Below are 24,040 nucleotides of genomic sequence, written 5' to 3'. Positions count from 1 at the left end.
TCAGTGAGGTGGGCTTTAAACTGAAGGACTTGGGCAGCAGGGTCCAGACTGGCAACACTGATGCCATTGCAACCCACTGGGGAATCAGACAGGCCAACCAGAGCAGCAACGAATGTTTTTTAGCTGCCTCCCAAGATGAGAACCAGAAGACCAACCACCTCATGTGTATGCATGCAGCCTGGGGAACAAATACAAGGAACCAGAACTCTGTGCCCAGTCAGAAGGTTATGATATCATAGGAATAACTGAAACGTGGTTGGACAACTCACATGACTGGAGGATTGCAGTGGATGGCTATAGGCTGTTTCATAAAGACAGGCAGGGAGGAGGAGGAGGAGGAGGATGATGAGTCATGCTCTATGTTAAGGAGAACCTTGAATGTGTAGAAGTCAACCATGGCAATTGTGGAAGCCCTATCAAATGCCTCTGGGTCAAGATAAGAGCAGTCGTCTCCAAGGGAGGGATCTTACAGTAGGCATTTGCTACCAACTGCCAAACCAAGACGCTAAGGCAAACAAAGCAATAATTGGGCCACTCAAGCAAGCTTTGGGTCAACAGAACCTGGTTCTTATGGGTGACTTCAACTACCCAGATAGCTGTTGGAAGAACAATACAGCAGCTCACACATCATCCATCAAGCTCCTGGAAGGCGTAGAGGACTGCTTCCTCATACAAGTGTTAGATGTGCCAAGCAGGAATGAGGCACTGCTGGTCTTGCTACTCGCACACTAAGAAGACACGCGTTGTAATATCTTGGTTAGTGATAGCCTTGGCTGCAGTGATCGCAGTATCGTGGAGTTTGGGATCCTGCTGAGCACACTAAAGGTTAGTACTAAGACAAAGGGTTTAGAGTTTAGAAGAGGAAGCTTCAGCTCACTCAGAGCTCAGTTGGGAGGGATTCTGTGGGAAGCTTCCATGGAGGACAAAAGAACTAGCAAGTGCTGGGAGTTTTTCAAGAACGCTCACCTGGAAGCACATAACCAATTCATCTCTTTTAAAGGTAAGGGAAGCACGTGGAGCAAGGGACCCCCTCCCTTGGCTTAACTGCCAGCTTCTGAGTCTGCTCAAAACCAAAACAGAAGCGTACCAGAGATGGAAAAGCGAACCAATACCTGTTGAGAACTACAAGGGCATTGCCAGGGCGTGCAGAGATGCAGTTAGAAAAGCAAAAGCTCAGCTCAAAGTGAAATTGGGCAGAGATGTCAAAAACTACAAGAAAGGGTTCTTCAGGTATGTAAACAACAAGCAGAAAGAGAAGGAAAATACTGGGCCACTGTTAAACAGGAGAGGTGAATTAGTCACCAACAACACTGAAAAGGCAGAGGTTCTCAACACTTTCTTCACCTCTGTCTTTAGCAGCACTGTTGGGCCCCAGGCCTTGGGAACAAAAAATCCAGGTTGATGCAAGCACAGACCCACCATCAGTGAAGGAAGAGTTGGTATGTGAACTATTACAGGAGCTTGACCCCCTACAAATCGATGGGCTCTGACAATATCCACCCGAGGGTGTTAAGAGAGCTAGCTCACGTCATTTCAATGCTGCTCTCCGTAATCTTTGAGAAGTCGTGGAGATCGGGGGACATCCCAGAAGACTGGAAGAAGGCTAATGTCACCCCCATTGACAAGAAAGGCTTAAAGGAGGATCCAGGAAATTATAGGCCCATCAATTTTACTCCAATCCCTGGGAAAGTTGTGGAACAAAGCCTCCTGGGGGCTATCACAAGTCAAATGAAGCATGTGGTTGGGAAAAGTGTCATGGAACCAGACAAACTAGGCCAGTCCAGTTAACAAACAATCAAACAAAAATATTTATTCTACAAGATGGAAGGGGAGAAACTAAGTTTTGTTCTAACAACTGACACCACTCTGGCTCCAACAAACATTAATGATCCACAGGTTCAGGATGTCAGTTGGGAAATTAGTACTACACCGCTGACTTAAGAGCTCCTAAGGTTTATGGCTGATGACCCAAAATACACACAATCACTCACCCATGTAAGATGAGGTCTCTCAATCTGTACAGAAGATGAGCCATAGGTGGTGTCCCAACCCACAGGGAGACCCTCCGACTGCAGACCCGCTGCTCTGAGGGAGAACCACTCAAGATGGCCCCCTTGCAGGACTGCATTTATACCCAATTCGAATCTGACCTGTGGTCATATATGGTCATGTAGGTCTCCTATTGGCCAAAGACCACCTCAGCGTTGTCTCCCGTCAACTGAAACTGCCAGTGCCCTGCGGGCATAATTGAAACTGTGGCGGGAAGGTTTTCCTGCAGGCTTTGTCCAGGCGGGTGCATCTGCCACAAAAAGCCCGTGGATTCACCAAGGGCAAAGCGTGCTTGACAAACCTGATCACCTTCTACAACAAAAAGTAACCTGTTAGTTGATGTGAGGCAAGCAGTGGACACTGTCTTCCTGGTTTCTCCAAGGCTTTCAATACAGTTCCCCACAGCCTCCTGCTAGAGAAACTGATGCTTTATTGTCTAGACAAATGGTCTGTGTGGTGGGTGGGGAACTGGCTGACAGGCCGCACCCAGAGGATGGTGGTAAGTAGCTCTTTTTCAAACTGGCAATCTGTCACAAGTGGGGTCCCCCAGGGATCGATATTGGTCCCAACACTGTTTAGTATCTCCATAAGTGACCTGGATGATGGCATCAAGTGTATCCTGATGAAGTTTGCTGATGATGCCAAACTGAGTGGGGAAGTGGACACTTGGGAAGGCGGAGTCACCCTGCAGGAAGACCTGGATAGGCTGAAAGTGTGGGCTAACAAGAACCTTACAAAGTTCAACAGAGACAAATGTAAGGTCTTGCACCTGAGAAAACATAATCCAGGAGTGCAGCACAGGCTGGGATGTACCCGGCTGGGGAGCAGCTCTGTGGAAAGGGACCTGGAGGTCCTGGTGGACAACAAGCTCAATATGAGTGACCAGTGTGCTGCAGTGGCAAAGCAAGCCAACAGGATGCCAGGTTGCTTCAACAAGGGCATCAGCAGCAGAGATAAAGAAGTCATTATCCCACTCCACAATTGTCAGGCCACACCTGGAATACTCTGTTCAGTTTTGGTCCCCGCTCTACAAAATACACGTGGACAGGCTGGAGAGGGTCCAGAGGAGGGCCACCAGGATGATCAAAGGACTGGGAAGGCTGCCATATGAGGAAAGGCTTGTTCAGCCTTGAGAAGAGAAGGCTTAGAGCAGACCTCACCAACATGTTCCAGTACTTAAAAGGTGGCTACAAAGAAGGCGGAGACTCGCTTTTTACAGAGTCACATGGAAAAGAGGAGGGGTAATGGGTACAAGTTACTCTTGGGGAAATTCCAATTGGACACAAGAGGACAATTTTTCACAATGAGAACAGTCAGCCATTGGAATAATCTCCCCAGGGAAGTAGTGGATTCCCCAACATTGGACACTTTTAAGATGGTGCTGGGCCATCTTGTCTAGAATGCGCTTTTGCCAAGAAAGGTTGGACCAGATGATCCTTGAGGTCCCTTCCAACCTGGTATTCTATGATGCTATCAAGCGCTTCATTTAGGAAAAAGGTTAAAAGGAACCTTACTGAGAAATATTTTCAATACTGAAGTTCTGGTTTATCAACAATATTTAATATCTGCACTAATACGCACTAATATCTGGTTTGTTCATTTTCTGTTAAACTTACAAGTTGCTATTAAGAAGAGTAAGACCTAGAAAAGACACTGTAATAGTAATATGAATATAAATTGTTTAAACTCTTTATTTGAACAGTTCAAATATTACTTATTGCTTACTGTTTTGAATTAGGTTTCAGTAACACTCCTATAGTCCAGATGCGTTTTCTTCCCTTTCACAAGGCAGAGCACACAGATTGGAAACTAGAAATAATCTCTCTCTGCATCTCTGAATTCTCACCCTACAGCAGATTCCTAATTTTGAACATTGCTGCTGCTTCCCAGCACAAACACTTTCTTCAGATTAAAGACATTTGAGGGCTTGCTGCATTTTTTTTGCCTTGGGTCTATTAACCAAGTATTTAATGGTTATTGTATAATACAAAATAGGAGAACAGAAAATAATGATTTTTTTTTCTCCAGTGGCACCTTTTAATATTTTGTACAACATATACAATTCATTGGTTTGGTATATAAAATATAATGATATGCTAATGATGCAAAGTGCTGCTTTAAAGAGATCTTTGAAAAGTAGTGAATATATTTGCTGGACCCTCTTTGTTTCATAAACCAGTATATATATCTCAGAAAAGAGCTTTCCTTGAAAGTATTCTTATGCAGGAAAAAGAAATGCTGTAAAACATTTTTTACAAATATATACAACCACTGTAGAAAATGGCATGAAACCTTTTAAATCTTCAGAATATCTATCTCCAGCAAATTACACTTCTAAAAATTGTATTCTAATCATTTAAGTAATTTCAAGGAAACAGTATTTAAAGAGCTATTTCTTTTTTAAAGCCTGTAGAAGTAATCCAATTTTTAAAAGAACAGGGTGCTACAGATAAACTGAACAAGAAATCAGTGCATAAATTATCCACTTTTTATACTTCATAAGAGAAATTTCCCACACAGATAATCATAATCAATGAGAACTAAGGTTTCTTAAAGATAAAGGATCTTTAACTTCTGGCTTTAAAAAAGTTTTCCAATGTATACTTCAAGCATGAAATTCCAAGGGAGATCAGATCGATGTGAAACACTGCTGCAGAGTAAAGCATCAGGATGGAGGTACAAGCTTAAAAAAAAAAAAAAAAAGCAGCAAGCAGTTGAATAATTTTTTTTTTTTTCTCGGATATGGAGTATCAGTTGTTTCCTTTTTATGCATTGAATTTATAGTAATGGTGCATATATATCTGCTAAGTCAATTATAAGTCCGTCTATATGGTATAAAAATACCAACTTAAAGTTCAAATATGTTCGACTTGCTGCCTGTAATTGATTATGTTAGGGAACAAGCGTAACAAAACAGGTATTGCAGTGAAGTGGGATAGCTAAAGAGAACTGCTATTAGGATTTACTGATTATTGCTATTTGGTTACACAGGAAATACTTCTTCGTTGAGTACTTCATACAAAGCAAATGCCCACAACAGACCTCTTAAAATACTTATGTGATATGTTAAAACTGTTCAAAATGCATAAAGGCAATACAATGAAAATTATAAAAAACTGTAAAAAATGTGCATGTCTCATATTACTAAGATTTGAAAAATATCAGCAAAACATGATTTTAAGTATTTGCTCTTACAGTAAGAGATTTTAAATAACCAACACCTGAGGACAATGACAGTACATACAAAATATGCTTCATTTTTCTTACTATTTATTCAATTATTTGCTGGTATGGAAATATTATGCAACTCATCGTGGACTCATCCACTTAGTGCAAATTACCTTATCTTTTATAAGTTCAAGCATTTAGACTGAAAGACTGCATTAAGCTGTTCTTATAAGAATTTGTGGTCATACCCTAAACAACAGAGTATGTATTTAAGGCACTAAGTTTCAGTTTAAGAAACAAATTCCCTATTTTGGAATATGTGTATTGGAAGAACTTTTCACTACAATTTTTGTGGGATCAAAATGTCAGTAGCCCATTAAAGCAATGGTTTTGTGAGTACATATTTAGAAAATTACAGGAGACACCAGTGATAATCAAACTTACTCACGAATTTTATTTTTTTTTTTTTTTTTCCAATTCTAAACAGGATGATGATAATCAAAACTGAGTGCAAACAGCTTTCAGGTACTGACCTTCTGATGCAATGTGTGCTGGTTGGAGAACTATCTTAACTAAAAAACATAATGAAATTTTATGACATACTATTTAAGTGACCACAAGGAGCCGAAGAATCAAAAATGATTTTTTAAAATTAGTAAGAGTGCAACAATCCTGCATAATAAATCAAAAGTGACATTCCTTGCTTTAGTAAGCTTCCAAGTTGACTTAGATTTGTGTGGTCTAAATTACACAAGCTATTTTTTGATGTCTTGTCTTTGCTACACAGAGATTTTTTTCTTGTGACCATAGCATTTCTCCAGCGACAAAACTATGGACATAAAACCAAAATTCTTTATATTTAAATACATTAGCTTAATGCATGTAATATGCACAAAACAGTTTTCATGTACATATTTAATGTGTGTGCCCTCCCCCAGACAGACACAATATATCTTTGAAGAGTTGAACACATTGTTCTTAATATTCTAAAATCCTCTGTGCAAACTGTCTTTTAGTGAAGGAAAAGAAAACAAACAAACAAAAAAATTAGGAAAGCTACTCTATACTGGTTAAAAAACCCAAACAAGTACCTGTGGATTTATCTTCTGCTTTTCTATTTCATGTAAAATGTTTTAAATAACACTGTAAGTTACAAAATATTTGACTTCACATTAAAGAATGTTACAAATAGTGCCAACGTAACATTCAGAACTTCCATTCAGTCTTTCGCAGAAGACTATTGAGCTGTCACGGTTGCTGTTTACAGGCTGTGCTAAAGTTCATCATGCTTAAGACCTGTAACCAAAGGGAAAAAAGATTATAAAAAACCAGTTACATAAAGACTTAATGATTAGTTTTGTAAAATATGGAGAAAGCCCTTTAGTTTCTGTTTCCTGCTAGTCAGTCAATTTGGCAACGTGAACTTCATTTTTAGAGCCCTGCTAAAGCTTTCACAAAGAAAGAATAAAGAATAAAACCTACTAAGAATTCTTTATAACGAACAGTGAATTTGTTCCCTGAGTCAAGACTTTTAAATATTTATCTGCTAAGTTTTTTCTTCAACTTCGAGAGTTAAGATTGCTTTTTTTTTTGTTTTGCATTACTCCAAAAAGTCAAGTCTTATTGGAAGTCCTATAGAAGTTTTTTTTTTCCTCATGCTATTTAACTAACTCAGTTTAAAAAAAATTTAGTAAAAAACCCCCCCAAGTCTATTTGTAAACTAAAACACTGTTTAGTTTGGTGTGAAAAGGCCCCACATAGATAAGCCCACAGTGACAGATATGGAGACAAATTAAGAGAGACTCAGTTACTTACTGCTTAATAAACATTAGCTTTAGATTCTCTAAGTAAGGTCTAAGCTAATGTGCTTTATTTAATATTTGTGGCTCAAATGATGTGGAACAGTTGGTTGTGTTTGAGGACCAAGAATAAAACGCCACAAAATTTTCTGTTAGATTCTGTCATGAAACGAAAGATTTTATCCTCTTATTGTAACTCCTATGTAAAGAAGCATCACGTGACTCTAAACCCAAACAGTTTCTCTAAGAGCAGGGAAAACTACACAAATACAATATTTGTGCCTACTGACCCCGATCTTAATTTCAACTATATTAATATTTCTTTTTTAAAAGCTAACAGATGAATATGCATGTAAATTACCTTTTTGAAAGAACGTTAGATTTTTCTTCTCTTTTTCAATTTGCTGTATTAATTTTCGTATCTCAGAGTCATAGTCAACCCATTCGGGAACTATCCGGGCAGCAGCCTTTAATTTTGGTTCTTTGGTTTGGGGATTGTTGCACTGAAAGTTTAAAATATAACATATGTAAACAAAGCAAATGTGAAAATATTTCCTGACTATATGGATAGCAGAGACATGGCTAGCACAAGACTACCAAGATTTAGTCAAAGTTACACGGGGAGATACAAAATGTACATTAGCATATTGAAAGTGAATCTGATATGGTTTTTGTTAAGTGTGTGATGCTTCCTCTAGTGTTGTCTAGAAAATGTATTGATTACTTCCATCAAATAACATAAATGGAAATCATAATAAAAAGTGATACATGATAATGGGGACTGAAAGAAGGTCTAGTAACTTAATTTCAATTTTTCTTGAAGAGAGAGCACCCATCTTTAGTGCATGAAAAAGCTTATTTTAACAACTGGAAAGACACAAAGAAAACAAAACTATTTACATTCTGAATATTCACAACATATTCCAGCTGTCTCCTTTTCTTCAGAAGTACATCTCTGAGGTATCACTTACAGTGCATGGGGTTTGTAAAAAAATGAGAATGGGGGTAAAAAATTGGATGGGGGTAATAATAACAGAGAAGAACATTTTCTCTCTCTGTGTCAATTCCCAAAGAAAGACACTTTCTTCTTTCTAAATATGGATAGTCTCCTCAGCATTACACTTTTTAAGCTCTGCTTTATCTCCCGTTTATAGTGGTAAAATGGACAGAGAAAACCATGATAATATTAAGTCAAGTCCTCTACACAGCGGGTTCTGGAGGAACCTTCTCCGTAGGGAGCACGATAGAAACACACAATACCCAGACAGTTAACAGAACTTCATCAGAGTTCCACTAACCTGGCTGAATATGGAAAAAAGATAAAAAGATAAGAAAAATATATGTACATGTATGGAAAAACCTCAATCCTGCCCAGTTACAGATAGCAACATTTAATTTTTGGATACAGTTTTCAGATTTAACATAAGTGAATGTGGTACAGAGCAAGCGGGAGAGGTCTCAGAGGAAAGGAGAAAAGTTGCTGTATTGTAGGGGAAAGGAAATAGTGTTCTGGTCCCTTCTAGCAAGGCTGCCTGCATGACATCACATACGTGTATCTCAAAAGCCACAGAAATTACAGCCAAGTTTTTAATCTGTAAAACTAATTTAACTCAAATTTAACTCACCAAGTCTATTGTTTTAGCCTTTTTCTTGGATTCGTCATCACACCAGGTTTCACACCAAAGCCATTCCTGAGGGAGAGACTTAATAGCTACTTGGTGAATCATATTATTGGGAAGATCCTGTAAAAAAATTTGTAAAATCATAAATTAGCATTGAATTTAATGTAACTGGTTATCAAGAAACTACTTAAAAGTAGAATATGTTGGCCTATCACAATTTTTGCAAATTGTTCTTATGTTTGTTTCTTCTTACATTTTCTTCTAAATGCTCACCTAGTTCTTTTTCAAGTAGAATCAAAACTTAGTCATGCTCATTTTGACGGCCAATTCCACCTTTCATTTCTCAAACAATTTGTCCTTCCTTAGCTTGACATCAGCAATACTATTGTCTGATACATGATACTGCATGTCATACTATAAATACTACTAAGCAGAATTAGACTGTGTGAAATTAATAAAGCAAAGATTAACCATATTTTCATTCCTCAAATTTGGAAAAAAAAAAAAAAAAAAAGCTCAAAAGCATATAATCCAGGATTACACCACTACTCTAAATTTAGACTTCTAGGAAAATGGATTCTAGAAACATGAGCATGAAAAGGAGAAGCTATTAAACTATCTTCCTTACTTCACATAATTTATTTTTTTTTAACCTTTATTATATAGTCAAGTACGCTCATCATGAAAAGTCTGAACCAATATCTTGCTGAATTTAAGGAACAGCATTTGAAAATGAGAAAAGCCTCAGGCGGTCATACGCTGCATGCACTCTGGCCATAGTTAAAAGTAACAGGTATAATTGGTAGATCCATTTGTAAGCTCCTTCACACGTGCAACCCCTACATTATATTTAAAACAAAATGTCAGTACTCAAATAAGCATTGGTCACGTCCTATTTTGCCATTTCACATTGCTAAATGTGACAGAATAAAATAGCACATATAGCTGCACTATGAAAGGCATATAATTTAATTCAAATATAGACATTAGTACAGGAAAATTACATCAAATTTAAGAGATATCAAACCAAATACTGAGAATCAAGACATTAAACAATAATCAGAGAATCATAGAATCATAGAATGGTTTGGGTTGGAAGGAATGTCAAAGATCATCTAGTTCCAACCCCCCTGCCATGGGCAGGGACACCCTCCACTAGACCACGTTGCCCAAAGCCCCATCCAACCTGGCCTTGAACACTGCCAGGGAGGGGGCATCCACAGCTTCTCTGGGCAACCTGTTCCAGTGCCTCACCACCCTCACAGTAAAGAATTTCTTTCTAACATCTAATATAAATCGACCCTCCTTCAGCTTAAGGCCATTCCCCCTTGTCCTATCATAATACAAATGCTTTATTTTTTTTTTAAACTTCAACTCTATTAATCTTGGAAGGTAATATAAATGGTTTATCACTATCTCAATTTCACGAGAAAAGAGATTGGTTTTCTGTTGTGCCTCTTTGACTTTCTAAATGAAATCACAATTCCTGAGTTACTACAGTAACTCTCAAAGTTGTGACTCTACAAATTGTTATATGGAGTAGAAAGTAGAAAGTCAGCTGCTTGTTCCAGGATTTAAAGTAAAGAGAAGAAAATAAAAAAACAATTCTAAACAAAAAGTTGCTTAACCTTTCAGAAGAAAGTGATTTATCTTCAAAAACACTAAAATACATCTAGAGGATCAAAGAAGAAATATTAATGAATCAGAAAACTAAATGAACAAGGGTAAGAACAGTTTGCTTTTACTGTCAGTGCCAAAATTCTTGTTCATCCAAAATATGTAAACTCCTGAAATGAAAGTCTTCAAGACTTTCACAAACAACATTTAAAAGTTGTTCTTCAATTTGATTTACAATATGACTTAGTCAGATAACCTACACAATTTCAAAGGGGGCTCCACTACAGCAGTATCTTTATTAGAAAATAAAATCTCAATTTTAAATATTGAAACATTGCCTTTTAGTAAAAGAATTAGTTTTACATTCCTTTTTGCTGATTTTTATTCTTTAAGTAAAGAACAAGATGGTTAATTATCTATTTTTAATGCACTGTTATTAGCATAAATATTTGTCCAGTATTTGTTTTGTCATCTATGCATCGACATTTCCATGCTTCTCCTTAAAAAGTACAATTAAATACGCTGTACTGGAAGTCTGGTTTTTATCATGTGTAATTTTTCTCCCTAGGAATTCTTTACTTACTCTTCTTGGCATTTAAAATTACTTTTTCCCCACTCCACCTACTTCTGTTTTGTGGTTTATATTAGCATAACCTTAACTACCACCCGTGAAGGCAGCAGTGCTGGCAGATTAGCAAAGAGCTGAGATTGCTTCTTCTTTGAGAAGGGCAGTGAGCACTCCAATCAGATATTTAAAATAAAAATAAAGAGAAAAAAATTATCATAATGCATCCTTATCAGTAGATACAAGCTCTCCAGGACTCTTGTAATATATGTGGCACTGTGGTTTGTATTTCTAGGGATGTTGCTGTATTTGGTGTAAGTAGTAGCAATGAAGACAGAAAGTGATTCCTATCAATACACTCAGAAAGGAGATCACTACGAAAATAATACTTTGAAATATTTCCCTTTCCAAAGTAATTCTAATTCCATTCTGCCAAGATTTAGCTACCTTACTGTCTGCTCTCAGCACTGACATGCTGAGGGAAAGGTGGCTCACACTTAAGTGGCTTTCGATTTGATGCAACAGACTAATAAGAGATACGCGCTATCAGGTATTAATGCTGTAATTGAAATATAAGAATCTTAAAATGGAAAGATATACATTATTAATATTTTGAGAACATTAGATAAAACTAATTACTATTTCTGAAAAGCAGTATTATGGTAGAAGCTCTGTAACCAGCTTCTGAATCTTAAAGGTCTTCTTCTGAAAGACACCTTGTACATATGGGTAAGATAATGCTCGAAAAAACATACAGCTATATCACATCAGGACGCTCTAAGTGTGCGATGCAGGGCCAATAATTCATTCTGTTGTCCAGAAAAGAGAGGTAAAATCTGACTGTTGCTGTTATACCAGTCTTTTGCTCTTAACAGTTACAACTTAAGGCTGCTCCAACTCCCTTTGTCCAGTCTAGTTCGAGTTGGTAGTGTAGCTGTATTTGCACTTTTCTTTGTCCAATATCATAAGAACGGCTATTTTCAATTTTTAGTTTTATTTCTGGAAAAAAATGCAAGTGGCAATAAAGTACTTATGTAAGAGAGAGAAACTTGCTTGCAGAGTAAGGGGGTGGAACGTAGGCACTGAGAGACGTGGGCTTTACTACTGTGGGATCCCTTTTCTGCTATAGGCAGGTAAAAACCCTTTGTGCTTTAGTAATTCCACAAGGAAAATTGCAAAAGCAGGGACAATCTCACTTATGAAGCCTTCTGAAGTTCACCCAGAGAGACATAAATAAAAAGTATTATTTATTCAGGCAGAAATTGGGTGAGCTGTATCATCAATCTTCTACTGAGTTAAAGAACTTCTACTACAGAAGAAAATAAATATTTAAGTACGTTCTGTACATCTGGGATCTACTTACATGCTTGGGACTTGCACCCTGACTTACTCCACCTAGCTTTAAAAATTGGTGGAGTTGTATCAGTGAAGACTACAGTCACCCCAGGGTGACTGTGTACAGCAACCACTAAGTGCATTAGCAGTTAGCTTACAAAAATTAAATTTACATTAAAGGAAAAAAGAAGAGGAAAAAGCTCTTGCTAAATAAGAATATAATTATCATTATCAGATTATAGGACTATCATGGAATCATGGAATGGTTTGGGTTGGAAGGCACATCAAAGATCATCTAGTTCCAACACCCCCCTGCCATGGGCAGGGACACCCTCCACTAGACCACGTTGCCCAAAGCCCCATCCAACCTGGTCTTAAACACTTCCAGGGAGGGGGCATCCACAACCTCTCTGGGCAACCTGTTCCAGTGCCTCACCACCCTCACAGTAAAGAATTTCTTCCTAATATCTAATATAAATCAACCCTCCTTCAGCTTAAGGCCATTCCCCCTTGTCCTGTCACTCCATGCCCTTGTAAACAGTCCCTCTCCAGCTTTCCTGTAGGCCCCTTCAGGTACTGGAAGGCTGCTGCGAGGTGTTCCTGGAGCCTTCTCTTCTCCAGGCTGAACAATCCCAACTCTCTCAGCCTGTCCTCACAGGAGAGGTGCTCCAGCCCTCTGATCAGCTTCGTGGCCCTCCTCTGGACTCACTCCAACAGCTCCATGTCTCTCCTGTACTGGGGCCCCCAGAGCTGGATGCAGTACTCCAGGTGGGGTCTCACAAGAGCAGAGTAGAGGGGCAGGATCACCTCCCTCGACCTGCTGGTCACACCTCTTTTGATGCAGCCCAGGACACGGTTGGCTTTCTGGGCTGCAAGCGCACACTGCTGGCTCATGTTGAGCTTCTCATCAATCAATACCCCCAAGTCCTTCTCCTCAGGGCTGCTTTCAATCCATTCTCCGCCCAGCCTGTAGCTGTGCTTGGGATTGTCTCCACCCATGTGCAGGACCTGGCACTTGGCCTTGTTGAACTTGATGAGACTATCAGCAGAAACACACAAATGCACACAGAACAACTGCAAATAAAGGACAGCAGTCTTCTATGCGGGTTTTTCCTCATTTTTTGTCATATTAAAGAATTATGTAAAGCAATCATCCACTGTTCAGTTTTCTGAACTGTCCTCATATGCACACCTGAAAATGTGCTAAAAGAGCAGTAAAGGGTAAATAGTTTCATAATTATATAACGTATACATTGAGATACAAAATAATTCCACGCATATCGAGAAAGATAAAGCAAATAAAACCCAAATTGCTTAACGCCATATATACCTGATCTAGATTTGACAGACTGTTTGGATCTTGACTAAGAGCCTGGTACTGGCCCCGAAGTCTGTCTCCTGCTGCAATCTTCCTGAACTTCTTAAGATCCACAACATATAAGGCACTACAAAGATAAAAAAGAGAATTAAGATTTGTGGAGTTTCACCTTCTTTTTGATAACATTAGTAAAAGTAAAGAGAAACCAAAACTTGTTCCAATCCTAAAGGAGTATTTTTTAAATTAAGTGGCTGAAGCTACAATAAAACAGTGAAATCAATGTCATCAACATTCATGCCTTATTCATCTCTTACTGAGAATGACTATAGGACAATTGCTTTTGAATGCCTCAGTGATCAATACCAAGACCCAGATTTTAATCAAATTCACAAACTGCACAAAAATATGTAACCTACCTAATATGGTACTTCCTTTTCCCAAGATGTGACGCCCAGTATCCTGATTTCCAGAAACGGTACCCATCCATTTCTTTACGGCTGTCACAGAAAGGTGTGTATCCATAGGGAGCTCCATTTAGATCTAGATCTCTGAGTTCTTTTAAGTCACTTCTCACAATCTAAATAAAAATATAGTTATTTTTGTAATTTAATACTCTTTTTTAAAGGTGTGCATATGAGGGCGGTTATTGCAGCAAGCTTCCCAAAGTTTGAATTTAATTTTAAAAAAAGCTGAGACACTACAACAGCAGAGTATAGATAAAGTATGCCACTGCAATGATATTTACCAAATTACTGTTCAAGGAAAAAAAAAAAGTGTTTATTCTGTGGCCATCTGTGTAGCACATTAATAAGCAAATTAAATAAAACAAGCAAAGTATTTTTAATTCATGGATCAGCATTTCTGGTTGCTTAATATTAAATTCCTTCATGCAGGAGTAAAGCTTTCAAAATGTACTGAGCATCTCCCTTCTAAAAAATCCTTCCTATTTGTTACATAATTCAGGCACTCCGAAATTATTGCATCATTTGAAAAATCTTTGTATCTAGTAGTAAAGTACTTTTCAAAATAGGTTATGAGGACATTTTACAAATGTCCTTCACTTACTAATCAATCATTCTTCCATCAAACTCCACTAATCTAATTTATCAGTGGTGAAAAAGAGTTTTAGCTGTTTCAGAGTACAGAGCAATCTTTACAGTAGTTAGGACAGACAATCAGTATTACTACTGTATCCAGATGAAATTGCAGAAAGTTGCTGTTTGCATTGCTACATCTAAATTTAATTTATTCTCAAGCTTCAGAAAAGGACCAAAATACATAATATTTGTTCTGAGGTTTACAATAACCATGTGATAGACTCTTCAATGTCTCGTCTGTTTGAGACAGCATGTTACCTTTCGGCACGTTATACAATATTAATTTCTGAGTGAAAGACTGCATACAAATTTAAGAACAAAAGAGACAGGATTCATCTTTAAAAAATTCAGCCACTTAGAATATCTAGAAGTTGTTCAGATAGTCTGAACTAATCACCTCACACTCCTTCCTTCCATAGTGAGTGGAGAAGTCCTCTCACAATCAGCCCAGACACTGAATCCCTCAAACATGCCTTAGGTGAAATGCACGGTTAGATTGCACATACCTCTCCAGCTGTTCTTTTCTCTCCACGGGCATTAGAAGTAATTTAGGGCAATTCAGTGTGATAAGACTCTTAATTTCTATATGACTAAAGACAAGTGAAATTATTGCGTTTCATGCTCTGCAATGCCACTGGTTCTGCTCGTACAACTGCAATAGTCTTACAAGACCAACATCTGAATAAAATGGCCACAGAGAATGAAACTGGATCAATTTAAGCCAAAATGAATTCCTCATACATTTATACAGCATTATTTTTTCTTACCTGGTCAGCATCGACAAATATTATTTTATCCACAGCCAAAGGAAAAAGAACATCCAAAAAAAGAATTTTGTAGCCCCAGATAATTCTTTGTTTTTCTGTTTGTTGATAAAGCCAGCGAGGCCACTTATACTGTACTAACTCATACTTGAAACCATACTTTTTAGCCATGTGAGGAATAACATCCTAGAAGAAGAACCAAAAAACTATTAGTTCCACATGTATGCAGCACACAAGGACTCAAAAGGAAAGATGAGGGAATGTTGCAACACAGTTGCAGCTGTGTTGGCCTTACTGACTACATAATTTATTATTTTAAAATGTTTCTTTAGTTCTAGCAGTATCCTCAGCTACACAAATATAACAAGCATTTTTTCCAAGGTCTTGGAGACTATCAGAGAGAATAAATTATTATAATTATAATAGATCACTGGACTTTGGATTCAAAAAAAGAAGAATCTTACACATGAGGCTTTTAAAACTATTGGTATTTAATACATTCAGAGATAATTTCTAACTATGAAAATTTAATTTTAATTATATAATTATACAATTGTAATAATTTTTTAAAATCACTTAAAATTTTTAAGAAAAAATAATAAAAGGAAGATGTTTCTCCTACCTTAAATGTTGGGGAGAGATAGTTTTTCAGAAACCAAAACTTAACTGGTGTTTTTGTATGACGTAGGACAGAAAGCATCATAATTCTGTGGAAATATAAGTCTATAATAAACAAACAAATACACACAGGTCATTACATTTCAACTGTACCTAAAAGTGCTGAAACTTTTTAAGCATAGTTTTTTTAACCCGGTTTAAGCATAAATTTCTCTCTATTTCTAACAAAAAGCTTTAAAGAGCATGTGTTCAAGACCGCTTTGAGATGGATTTATTTGATCAAGATTGGCTAAGCAATATTAGAAGGAACAATTTCAAAAATGGATCTGTTAACAAGTTTTATTCTAAGAGAGGTGCTTCACAAAATTAGCATAATGATTACTACGTTATACTAAATTGACAACTAAGGTAATTTATTTTAGAAATATACTTGGTTGAGTTTAATAGGTTGCTGAAAAGAAAAAGAGTGGGAAAGAGAAAGCACCGTTCAAGTTAAGATCCTCTTCAGAAAACCCTCGATAACTGTAAAAAATTTGAGGTATGTAGAAAAAGTTAAATAACTATTTTGGGTTCATTTTTTTTTCATTATTGTGTCATTTGTTTGGTGTAACCAGACAGATAATCAATGCCTTACAATCTACAAGAAGTCAAGTCTGCCTCAAAAATCAAGGAATAATAAATCTTAAAATAAGGTCAAGAAGCATGTAGAATGTTTTAAATTTTTTTTTCTCCTTTAAAATAAGTAAGTCTTTCCCTTTATGAAGGTTGTAGTAGGTTGAAGGAAAGAAATGCAGATGTTCAAATTCCATCAGACGAGTAAGAAATAAAAATCAACACAAAATACTACTTTCCAAATAAATATGCATGCAAGAATTGTGAAATTCCATTTTAGGATAGGAAAATCACTAAATCTGACACCTGTAGACAAGTACTCATAGAAATCAGAAAAGTAACAGAGATGGTTGTGAACAGATTAGGGAACACCGTAAGAATTCTTTCAAAGCAATCATTGCTTATTGAATGAACACTGAGATAAGTAAGGCCTTACGTGCATATAGTAGTATCTATAGTTTGGACTAAACATAAATAGCTACAACTCTAATAAAGTCATTGCTGCTATGTCTTTATAAATAGAGGCTGAGTTTCATTCTTTATGTTCACTCTTCACACATGCAGTCATGAAAGACATGCAGAACATTTTTCCTTCTTCAAAGAGTAATGGTATTTTTGAATATGTTGAATCACTTTGTTCTCAAACAAAGAGGAATTTGGTCCTCAACTTTTCTATGTTTCAACAATTTATTCTTTACACCTTGTTAAAAATGTCAGTTTCTTTAAGCTGCTGCATTTTAGGATGAATGTTTACAGCATCCCTATGAAATTCTCGTTTCCCTTTTACCTTTCCTTACCTTAAAAAACGTTCATATAAATGGCCTGAAGCAACTGAAAAAATGTTAAGAATATCACTTTTCTTTTCCTTCGCTTCTGTTGTAATTTCTTCTGAAAATCTAAGGAAAAAACCCACAAATTATTATATGAATTATACAATCAAAAGGAAGAAAATACTACTATATTACCATTAAGCTCGTAAAGAATAAAAATTAAGAAAATACACAAAAGAAATGGTCATCCTACAGTAACCGAATACACTTATATTCTGCTCCCACTGCACATGCCTATGATACCGAAATCTTTTGGGAGCAACACCTCATACCCAGTCACTTAGGACAAACGATGGCACAACTGCAGTTTCCAATATTTTCAATCAAACAGAATCCAAATTTTGCAAGAACTCCATGATTCATCCAAGTAAAAATCAGAAACACACACAGCCAAAATATCTTGAAACTGGTTATTTTTAAAATCAGTAACAGTTATTTTTTCAAGCTTCATCCACGTGCATTCTACATCAGAAGAACCAATGCATATTCTTGAGGTGAGGGATGTCTGCATAGCCCCATAGGTGGCTGAGCTGAGTATATACTCTAAATTAGACTTTATATTAGAACATAATATAAAGATGGCCACAGCAGGCCAAACCATATATTTAGCCCAGTACCTTACCAACAGGAATAGCCTTTCTAAAAAGTACTCTCATAACATTCAGTGGTCTGTGGTGATGGGATTTCCTAAGTGTTTTTCATAATACTGCTGAATTCTTCCTTAAATTCATACAATTACTCTCCCTCTAAGCTACCCTATATCATTGAGGTATGCTGTCCAGAGGTTTTCTGTTTCTGTTGCACAGCAGTCTTTGCTTACTTCGAATACCAAAGTCTACCAGGATAGTTTCTGAATCATGTATGCCTTCCAGCACACACAGGTAGGGGTTGGTGGCTGCAGTCTCCCTCAGAGCACTGCTTCATGCATCTCGGAACTGCAAAGGCTGCATTAGCCAAACTGGTTACAGTATGGCTTGATGTTGTTGGAGATTCACCTTCAATAGTCTTTTTTTGAGGTGAGTCATTCCTCACACACTTAGATTGTGTGAGTCACTCCTACTAATTTTTCTTCTTGTTAGATCCCATATAAAAGTATACTTTAAAAACTATAAAAATAAGTATCACTCATAGTCTTTAAAAACAAATGAGACGTCTCAGATCTCCAACATATTTAAAAGAATTCATGTCACTCCTCTAATACAAAGCTGAAATCTCAGAAGGCTGCAATGTGTGCGAGTAGGGTGAATAACCTTCTGAGAAACCCACGTTCTTTTCCCTTAGTGATAGTAAGAGGAGATAGCACAGTTGTACCTGATCAGGGCTATGGCAAATGCAAAAGAAAGGGACATCAGTGGAGCGGCACTGACTGCATGGTGTGGCATCTCCAAAGAAGACAACCCTTCAACTAGTACTGAGTTCTCACAGGCTAAACAGACTACAGTTCACAGTCCCAAGCCATCTGTCTTCTTTCTTTCTGACTTTTTGTCCCATTTCTTATACTTAGTGATAGCAGGACTGAAAGAATGTCAAGCTCTTTGTAATGCAACCATCGCCACATGTGACTACAAAGACAGATGTGAAAAAAGAAAATCGGGTTTTGATGCAAGGATCTTGAAAATATCGATTATGCAAAGCTTTACAGAAGGCAGAGATCTTCCAAATTGAACAAGCTGCTTCAAAGATGGCTGGATTCATCTGTAAGGTCACATGGGAAAAGTAGTCAATTGGACAAGGGCAGTTCAGTTATGAAAGAACTTGGGTGATGCACACACGTCCCATGTCAGAGCACATGTGGATTCCTGTAACAGTGTGCTGGCAGGATATACTTTTCATTCTAGCGTATCACAGAGGAAGGATATTTGACAAGTTCCCAGATAGCAAGAAGCTGACAGACAAACAGCAGGCCTCAAATCCTGCCACAACCTTGAATCAACAGGAAGAGCAAATAAACTTCATTGGGTGAGGGGCTTCAACAGCCCAGCCAAGCTCTGAGCCTGATGCGTATTGACGAACCAACCTACTGTGAAAAAAGGCTAAACCTGGAAGATCATGAGATCTCTGGCCTTGTAAACTTCTTAGAGTGAGTTAAGATTTTGACCACTGCACATACATCCTTTGATGCAGCCAAGTAAAAGTAGGAAGCTTGAAGATGATGAAAAATTCCTTCAACTAACGCCATTCTGCATAAGAGGCCACCTTTGTGCAAAAAGGTAGGTGCACTTCCCTGACCTGTGGCTTCAGGAAGAAATTTTTGAGAATTGTAGTCTGGAAGGCTTTCCAAATCTAGTCAATATTGTAACAGTAAAATCACCTGTGGATAAATGGTGATAAACATAAAATCAGCAACAGAGATTCAATAAAATGTCCAGGTACTTGAGATACAAGAGGCCCTGTCAGGAGAGATGATAAAGCTGAAACAGAAGCCAGTCCTGGACCTACCAAGAAATGTGTGCGCTGAGGATTAATTGGGGTCAGCATTTTACTAGATAAAATAGAACTGCTATGCCTTTTCTTTATCTTCTCTAACAGTTTTTGTGACTGACAACCATTGCCAAGGCAACTGAAAATGGAAGAAAACCTTTTCTGAGTCCCGCAGCAGTCGTCTGCGGCCAGAAAGTCTTTCAGGTATGGAAAAACAGTGATGAAAAAGCCATTGTCCTTAAATCTTTCATACTGACATTATCCCTTTCTTAGTAGCTGAATTATAGTCCAAAGATGTTCTCCTGAACAATGGAGGAATCATCCTGTACCTCCATGGTAAATCTTGAATGCTTAAAGGTACTTACAGACAAAGCTACTGCAATTTCTTTTTTCTTTCAGGGGAAAGAGATCTACGATTACTTGGATTAAGTTGTTTACACAATCAAGTCATTAGCCCTGAATTGGTTATTTCAGAAGGCATTACCTTCAGCTCTGCCTTTGCAACTATACAGCCATGACAGCTTAGCACTTGGCAGCATACTGCAGAAACAAAACCTGTGCTGTAAATCAGACTTTCCGAGAGCAAACAAGTGGATGGAGTCCAGTATGGAAACAATACATTACAAATTAAGTTGCCCCCACAACAGCCTCAAAGATCTAGAAGAGCAATTATCATCACCTTGAAAGAGTGGATGAATTTATTGTGTTACTAGCATTCCACACTAAAGGCTCAAGCTCATTCTTCTTTGACATTGAGAAATCAAATTATTGGGAATTCAGTAAGTACTTCTGCCAGCACCCCAATCTTCACATCTGAGAACATTATCTTTTCGAGATGTTTCTTGTGAAAAAGGTCTCTGAAGTGTTACAAGGAAAGAATGCTTGGAGAGCATCCAGGCCAGTGTTTCTAAAATACGTTGGTCAAATGTGATGTGATTGAAATGCTCTCGAAAGGACAATTAACATGTCTTGGAAACTGATGCAACACCCCATGTTCTGATCCACAGCACAAATACACTAGTCTACTAAAAAAACCCCCAAATTATTTTTCTAAGATGAAACATCCTTTTTTGCCCTTATCTCATTCTCAAAAATGATGTAACAATTTCACAGGAATTTGTATCTTATTAATAACAAATAAATTCAAATTAAAAAAAAAAATCAGCCTGAACCACAGACCATCCACAGACAACATAATTATGAGCAACACTGTGAGCAACTGAAAACAAATTTTACAATGGTATATGGCAAATTAGAAATACTAGCCCCAAATGTAAAGCTTGAGATGTTTATTACAATTATTTATAGATCTGAGACTTTAAAGTAAAAGATGTTTTATTGACAAATACGAAAACACTTCTTGAGCTTTCATAAATTTGTCTAGCAGCAGACAAGCAGCATCATAGCCTGCTTTTTGATGTTCAGTTTGATACATCTGAGTACCACATCACTGGCTGAGACTTTCAGATTGAGATTGATTCCCTGCCACAACAAAATAAAAATAATGCCAATGGAGAAAGTGAACAGGAACTATAAGTGCAAAGGAGGGATTAAAAAGGAAATAAATAATGAGATGTACAAGACATTATAGCTTGTCTTTTCTCCCCATTTATTTATATTATAAATATCTTGGGGAGCCTTTTTACATACTTGTATCACTATCAAGTAAGAACCACTTACTTGCTGTGAGTAATAATAAACATGTCCTGGCACAGCTGAAGTATAAGCAAATTATGCATTACCTTGTAACTGATTCCTGATTTCCTTTTTTTCCTGTTGTTCCATCAGTGAGGAGATCTTCATTCATTTTATCAGGCTTTTTCTGTACCTAGTCATTAAAATAAATGTATTTGTGTAATTTGGGAAGTTACTTGAGAATAATTACTACTTCAATTTTGATATCTAACTATGGTGTACTTACTGGCTAGAGCTGGACCAATATCTTACCAATTTCTGTTTCAGTAAAATACTTACTGAACTGCATTAAAGTGAAGAGTAAAAATGTAATTTCGTATTTTTAAACTACATACAGAACTTACTGTAATAAGAAAACTAATCAATTATGAAAAACTAAATGGTGATTAATAAATCAAACAGCATGTTCAAGCCCTCTGTACTTCTTTATGCAAGCAGTTAACTAAAAGTATGGGGAATTGTATCTCATTTTCTTCTCTTATGAGTCTGTGATCCATCCATTAGCTGGCAGAAGAACGATTGCAGGGTGTCGCACCATGCACGGAACTTACCTGAAGGGAAACTGCAATTCTCATAAGCCCTTCACGAGGTGAAAGCCACAAATCTGTTGCTGAAACATAAGCTTCTCCCATCCGGTTTAAGCAATTTCTGCTGTCTTACCCAGATGCTTAACAAAGGCTCGAAATTAATTTTGTTTGCTGACTTTAATTTCCTTGATTAAAAGAAACCTAATTGTTTTTGAAACCCAAATAGCTTCCAGAACACTAAATGTTTGAACATATTCAATTCTAACCATATTAATTTCACATGTTTACACTATCTTTTCAGCTAATGCTTCTGAAGCCACATCCTAGGTATTGCTGAAGTGATTCTACAGTTCAAATGAATGACAGAGCTTGCATATTCTAGTTATAAGCTTAATACATACCACCTTTCACATAGAATAATTTTCCTATTTTGACCCAAATGCCACCCTTTTACCGTTCTCTGAGGTTTAAAGGCAGGCTCATCACGCTCCAGAGTTTTACACATTTTCTTCAGGTTCTGGAAACTTTAAGGAGGAGACTTATATATGTGGGTTTAAAAATTCCTTTTGTAGTTATGATTGCATCGTTCTCTCTCCTTCTCAATGTCTAAAATTAGGATGCAATGTACCAAGGACAACTACACAAAATGTTATTTACAAAATAGTGGAAAACATATAATACGATGAGGTTCTTTTTCCTTAATATAACTCATGTTTCATTATCTCTTTTTGATACATCTTTATGAATGAAAGTAATGTAATTTCATTTAGATAAAATTGGGAGCTTAGGGTAGAACTCAACATACTTAATTTTAATTTCTACTCTGGTGTCTTGACTTCATGTAAAATGCCTCCTCAGTCACAGGAGAGAACTGGATGTCTCAAGAGGTGGGCATCCCCTTCATTTAAATGCAGACATGAGCTGGGATGAGCAGTCCTTTGGACTTTCTCATTCTACTAAGCAGAGAGGGAGTTTAAGGCACCTACACTACACTCTTAGACACTTTAAGCTAGATGAGATAAATCCTGTCTCTGTTTAACAGCTATTCAACAATCTCCCATGCAATTAGTATAACCTGATTGGATCAAATTAACTACATTAATTTGCACACCCTTCTCTAATTATACAAAATCTAAATTATATATTTGAGTATACATCTTCCAATTAAATATAGCCTAAGATATGTAAGCATTAGTCATATTTCACGTAAGGAAATACTGCAGACAAAAAGGTATCTCTTACGTACTTGGACTTTGATAATTTTGCTTCTGAAGTTGTTTAATACCACGATAACATCGGTCAGGTCAGCTACAGAATCTGTCCCTTCATGGCTGTGAGGAGAAAAAAAAACATGCAAATGTACTTGCTCATTAAAACACGCACTATTACTTGTGTTTAATTAGAGTATAAGGTTTAGGATTGCTGATACTTATAGAAACAAAATTTCTTGCACCTAATTATATCTTAACTTCAGAAACTTTCTGAGTTTTATTCATCACTAGACATCATCCACAGTGGTAGCCCTCACTTTTTAATTTGGATTTTCACAGGAAATGTTATCAACCAATGAAAAAAATGCAGCAACCTAGAGCTGAATACGTTATTATGTTTTATACAGGTATATATTACAATTCAAATATTAAACTACATTTTATTTTCAAATATGGAAAACATCTGAGAAATTGCTGCGTGACGGTATTAAATGTACTTTTAAAATAAATCTGCTTTAAAAAGTCTATGGCAAGCTTCAGCACAGTGCTGAGATAGTAAAGATTGGCTTTCAACTGGTTGGCTTTGGTAACTGTACCCCTAAAGACATGGCTGTGCAAGGCACCACATGAACATTTGCCTGACTGAACATCAGTTTAAAGCCATTCAGGCATCTCAAAACTCTACTGCCGTCCACTGAGTAACAAGTATGAAAAATGTTGCTGTCACTCTGTCATACAGCGTAATAACATAATTCTCAAATTTTATAGCTTTTATACCTCAATAGCCCATAT

The 24,040-nt window shown here is 37.1% G+C and overlaps 1 protein-coding gene and 1 long non-coding RNA gene across 3 annotated transcripts in view; both read right to left on the bottom strand.

Annotated features, from left to right (window-relative positions):
- Nucleotides 1-24,040, bottom strand: part of LOC142599687 (uncharacterized) — a 374,377-nt gene that overhangs the window by 24,654 nt on the left and 325,683 nt on the right. The gene's annotated exons all lie outside the window — the stretch shown is intronic.
- The window catches only part of UGGT2 (UDP-glucose glycoprotein glucosyltransferase 2), a 93,469-nt gene continuing 74,735 nt past the window's right edge, over nt 5,307-24,040 (bottom strand). The window contains exons 30-39 of one of the 2 annotated variants that reach the window (XM_075741332.1): nt 23,284-23,368; nt 21,558-21,643; nt 17,362-17,460; nt 15,957-16,041; nt 15,338-15,520; nt 13,890-14,050; nt 13,486-13,600; nt 8,642-8,758; nt 7,378-7,519; nt 5,307-6,513 (exon numbers count right to left, since the gene is read on the bottom strand). In XM_075741332.1, coding sequence (XP_075597447.1) covers nt 6,491-6,513; nt 7,378-7,519; nt 8,642-8,758; nt 13,486-13,600; nt 13,890-14,050; nt 15,338-15,520; nt 15,957-16,041; nt 17,362-17,460; nt 21,558-21,643; nt 23,284-23,368 — 1,096 coding nt within the window. In that variant the 3' untranslated portion in view covers nt 5,307-6,490. Of the gene's footprint in view, nt 7,520-8,641; nt 8,759-13,485; nt 13,601-13,889; nt 14,051-15,337; nt 15,521-15,956; nt 16,042-17,361; nt 17,461-21,557; nt 21,644-23,283; nt 23,369-24,040 lie in introns of both variants that reach the window. The other variant, XM_075741331.1, reaches the window with a different exon arrangement.

Source organism: Balearica regulorum, chromosome 1 (genome assembly GCF_011004875.1).
Source record: "Balearica regulorum gibbericeps isolate bBalReg1 chromosome 1, bBalReg1.pri, whole genome shotgun sequence".
Lineage (NCBI taxonomy): Eukaryota > Metazoa > Chordata > Aves > Gruiformes > Gruidae > Balearica > Balearica regulorum.
The sequence above is the reverse complement of the archived record's forward strand: the minus strand, read 5'-3'. Positions and strand labels throughout refer to the sequence as shown.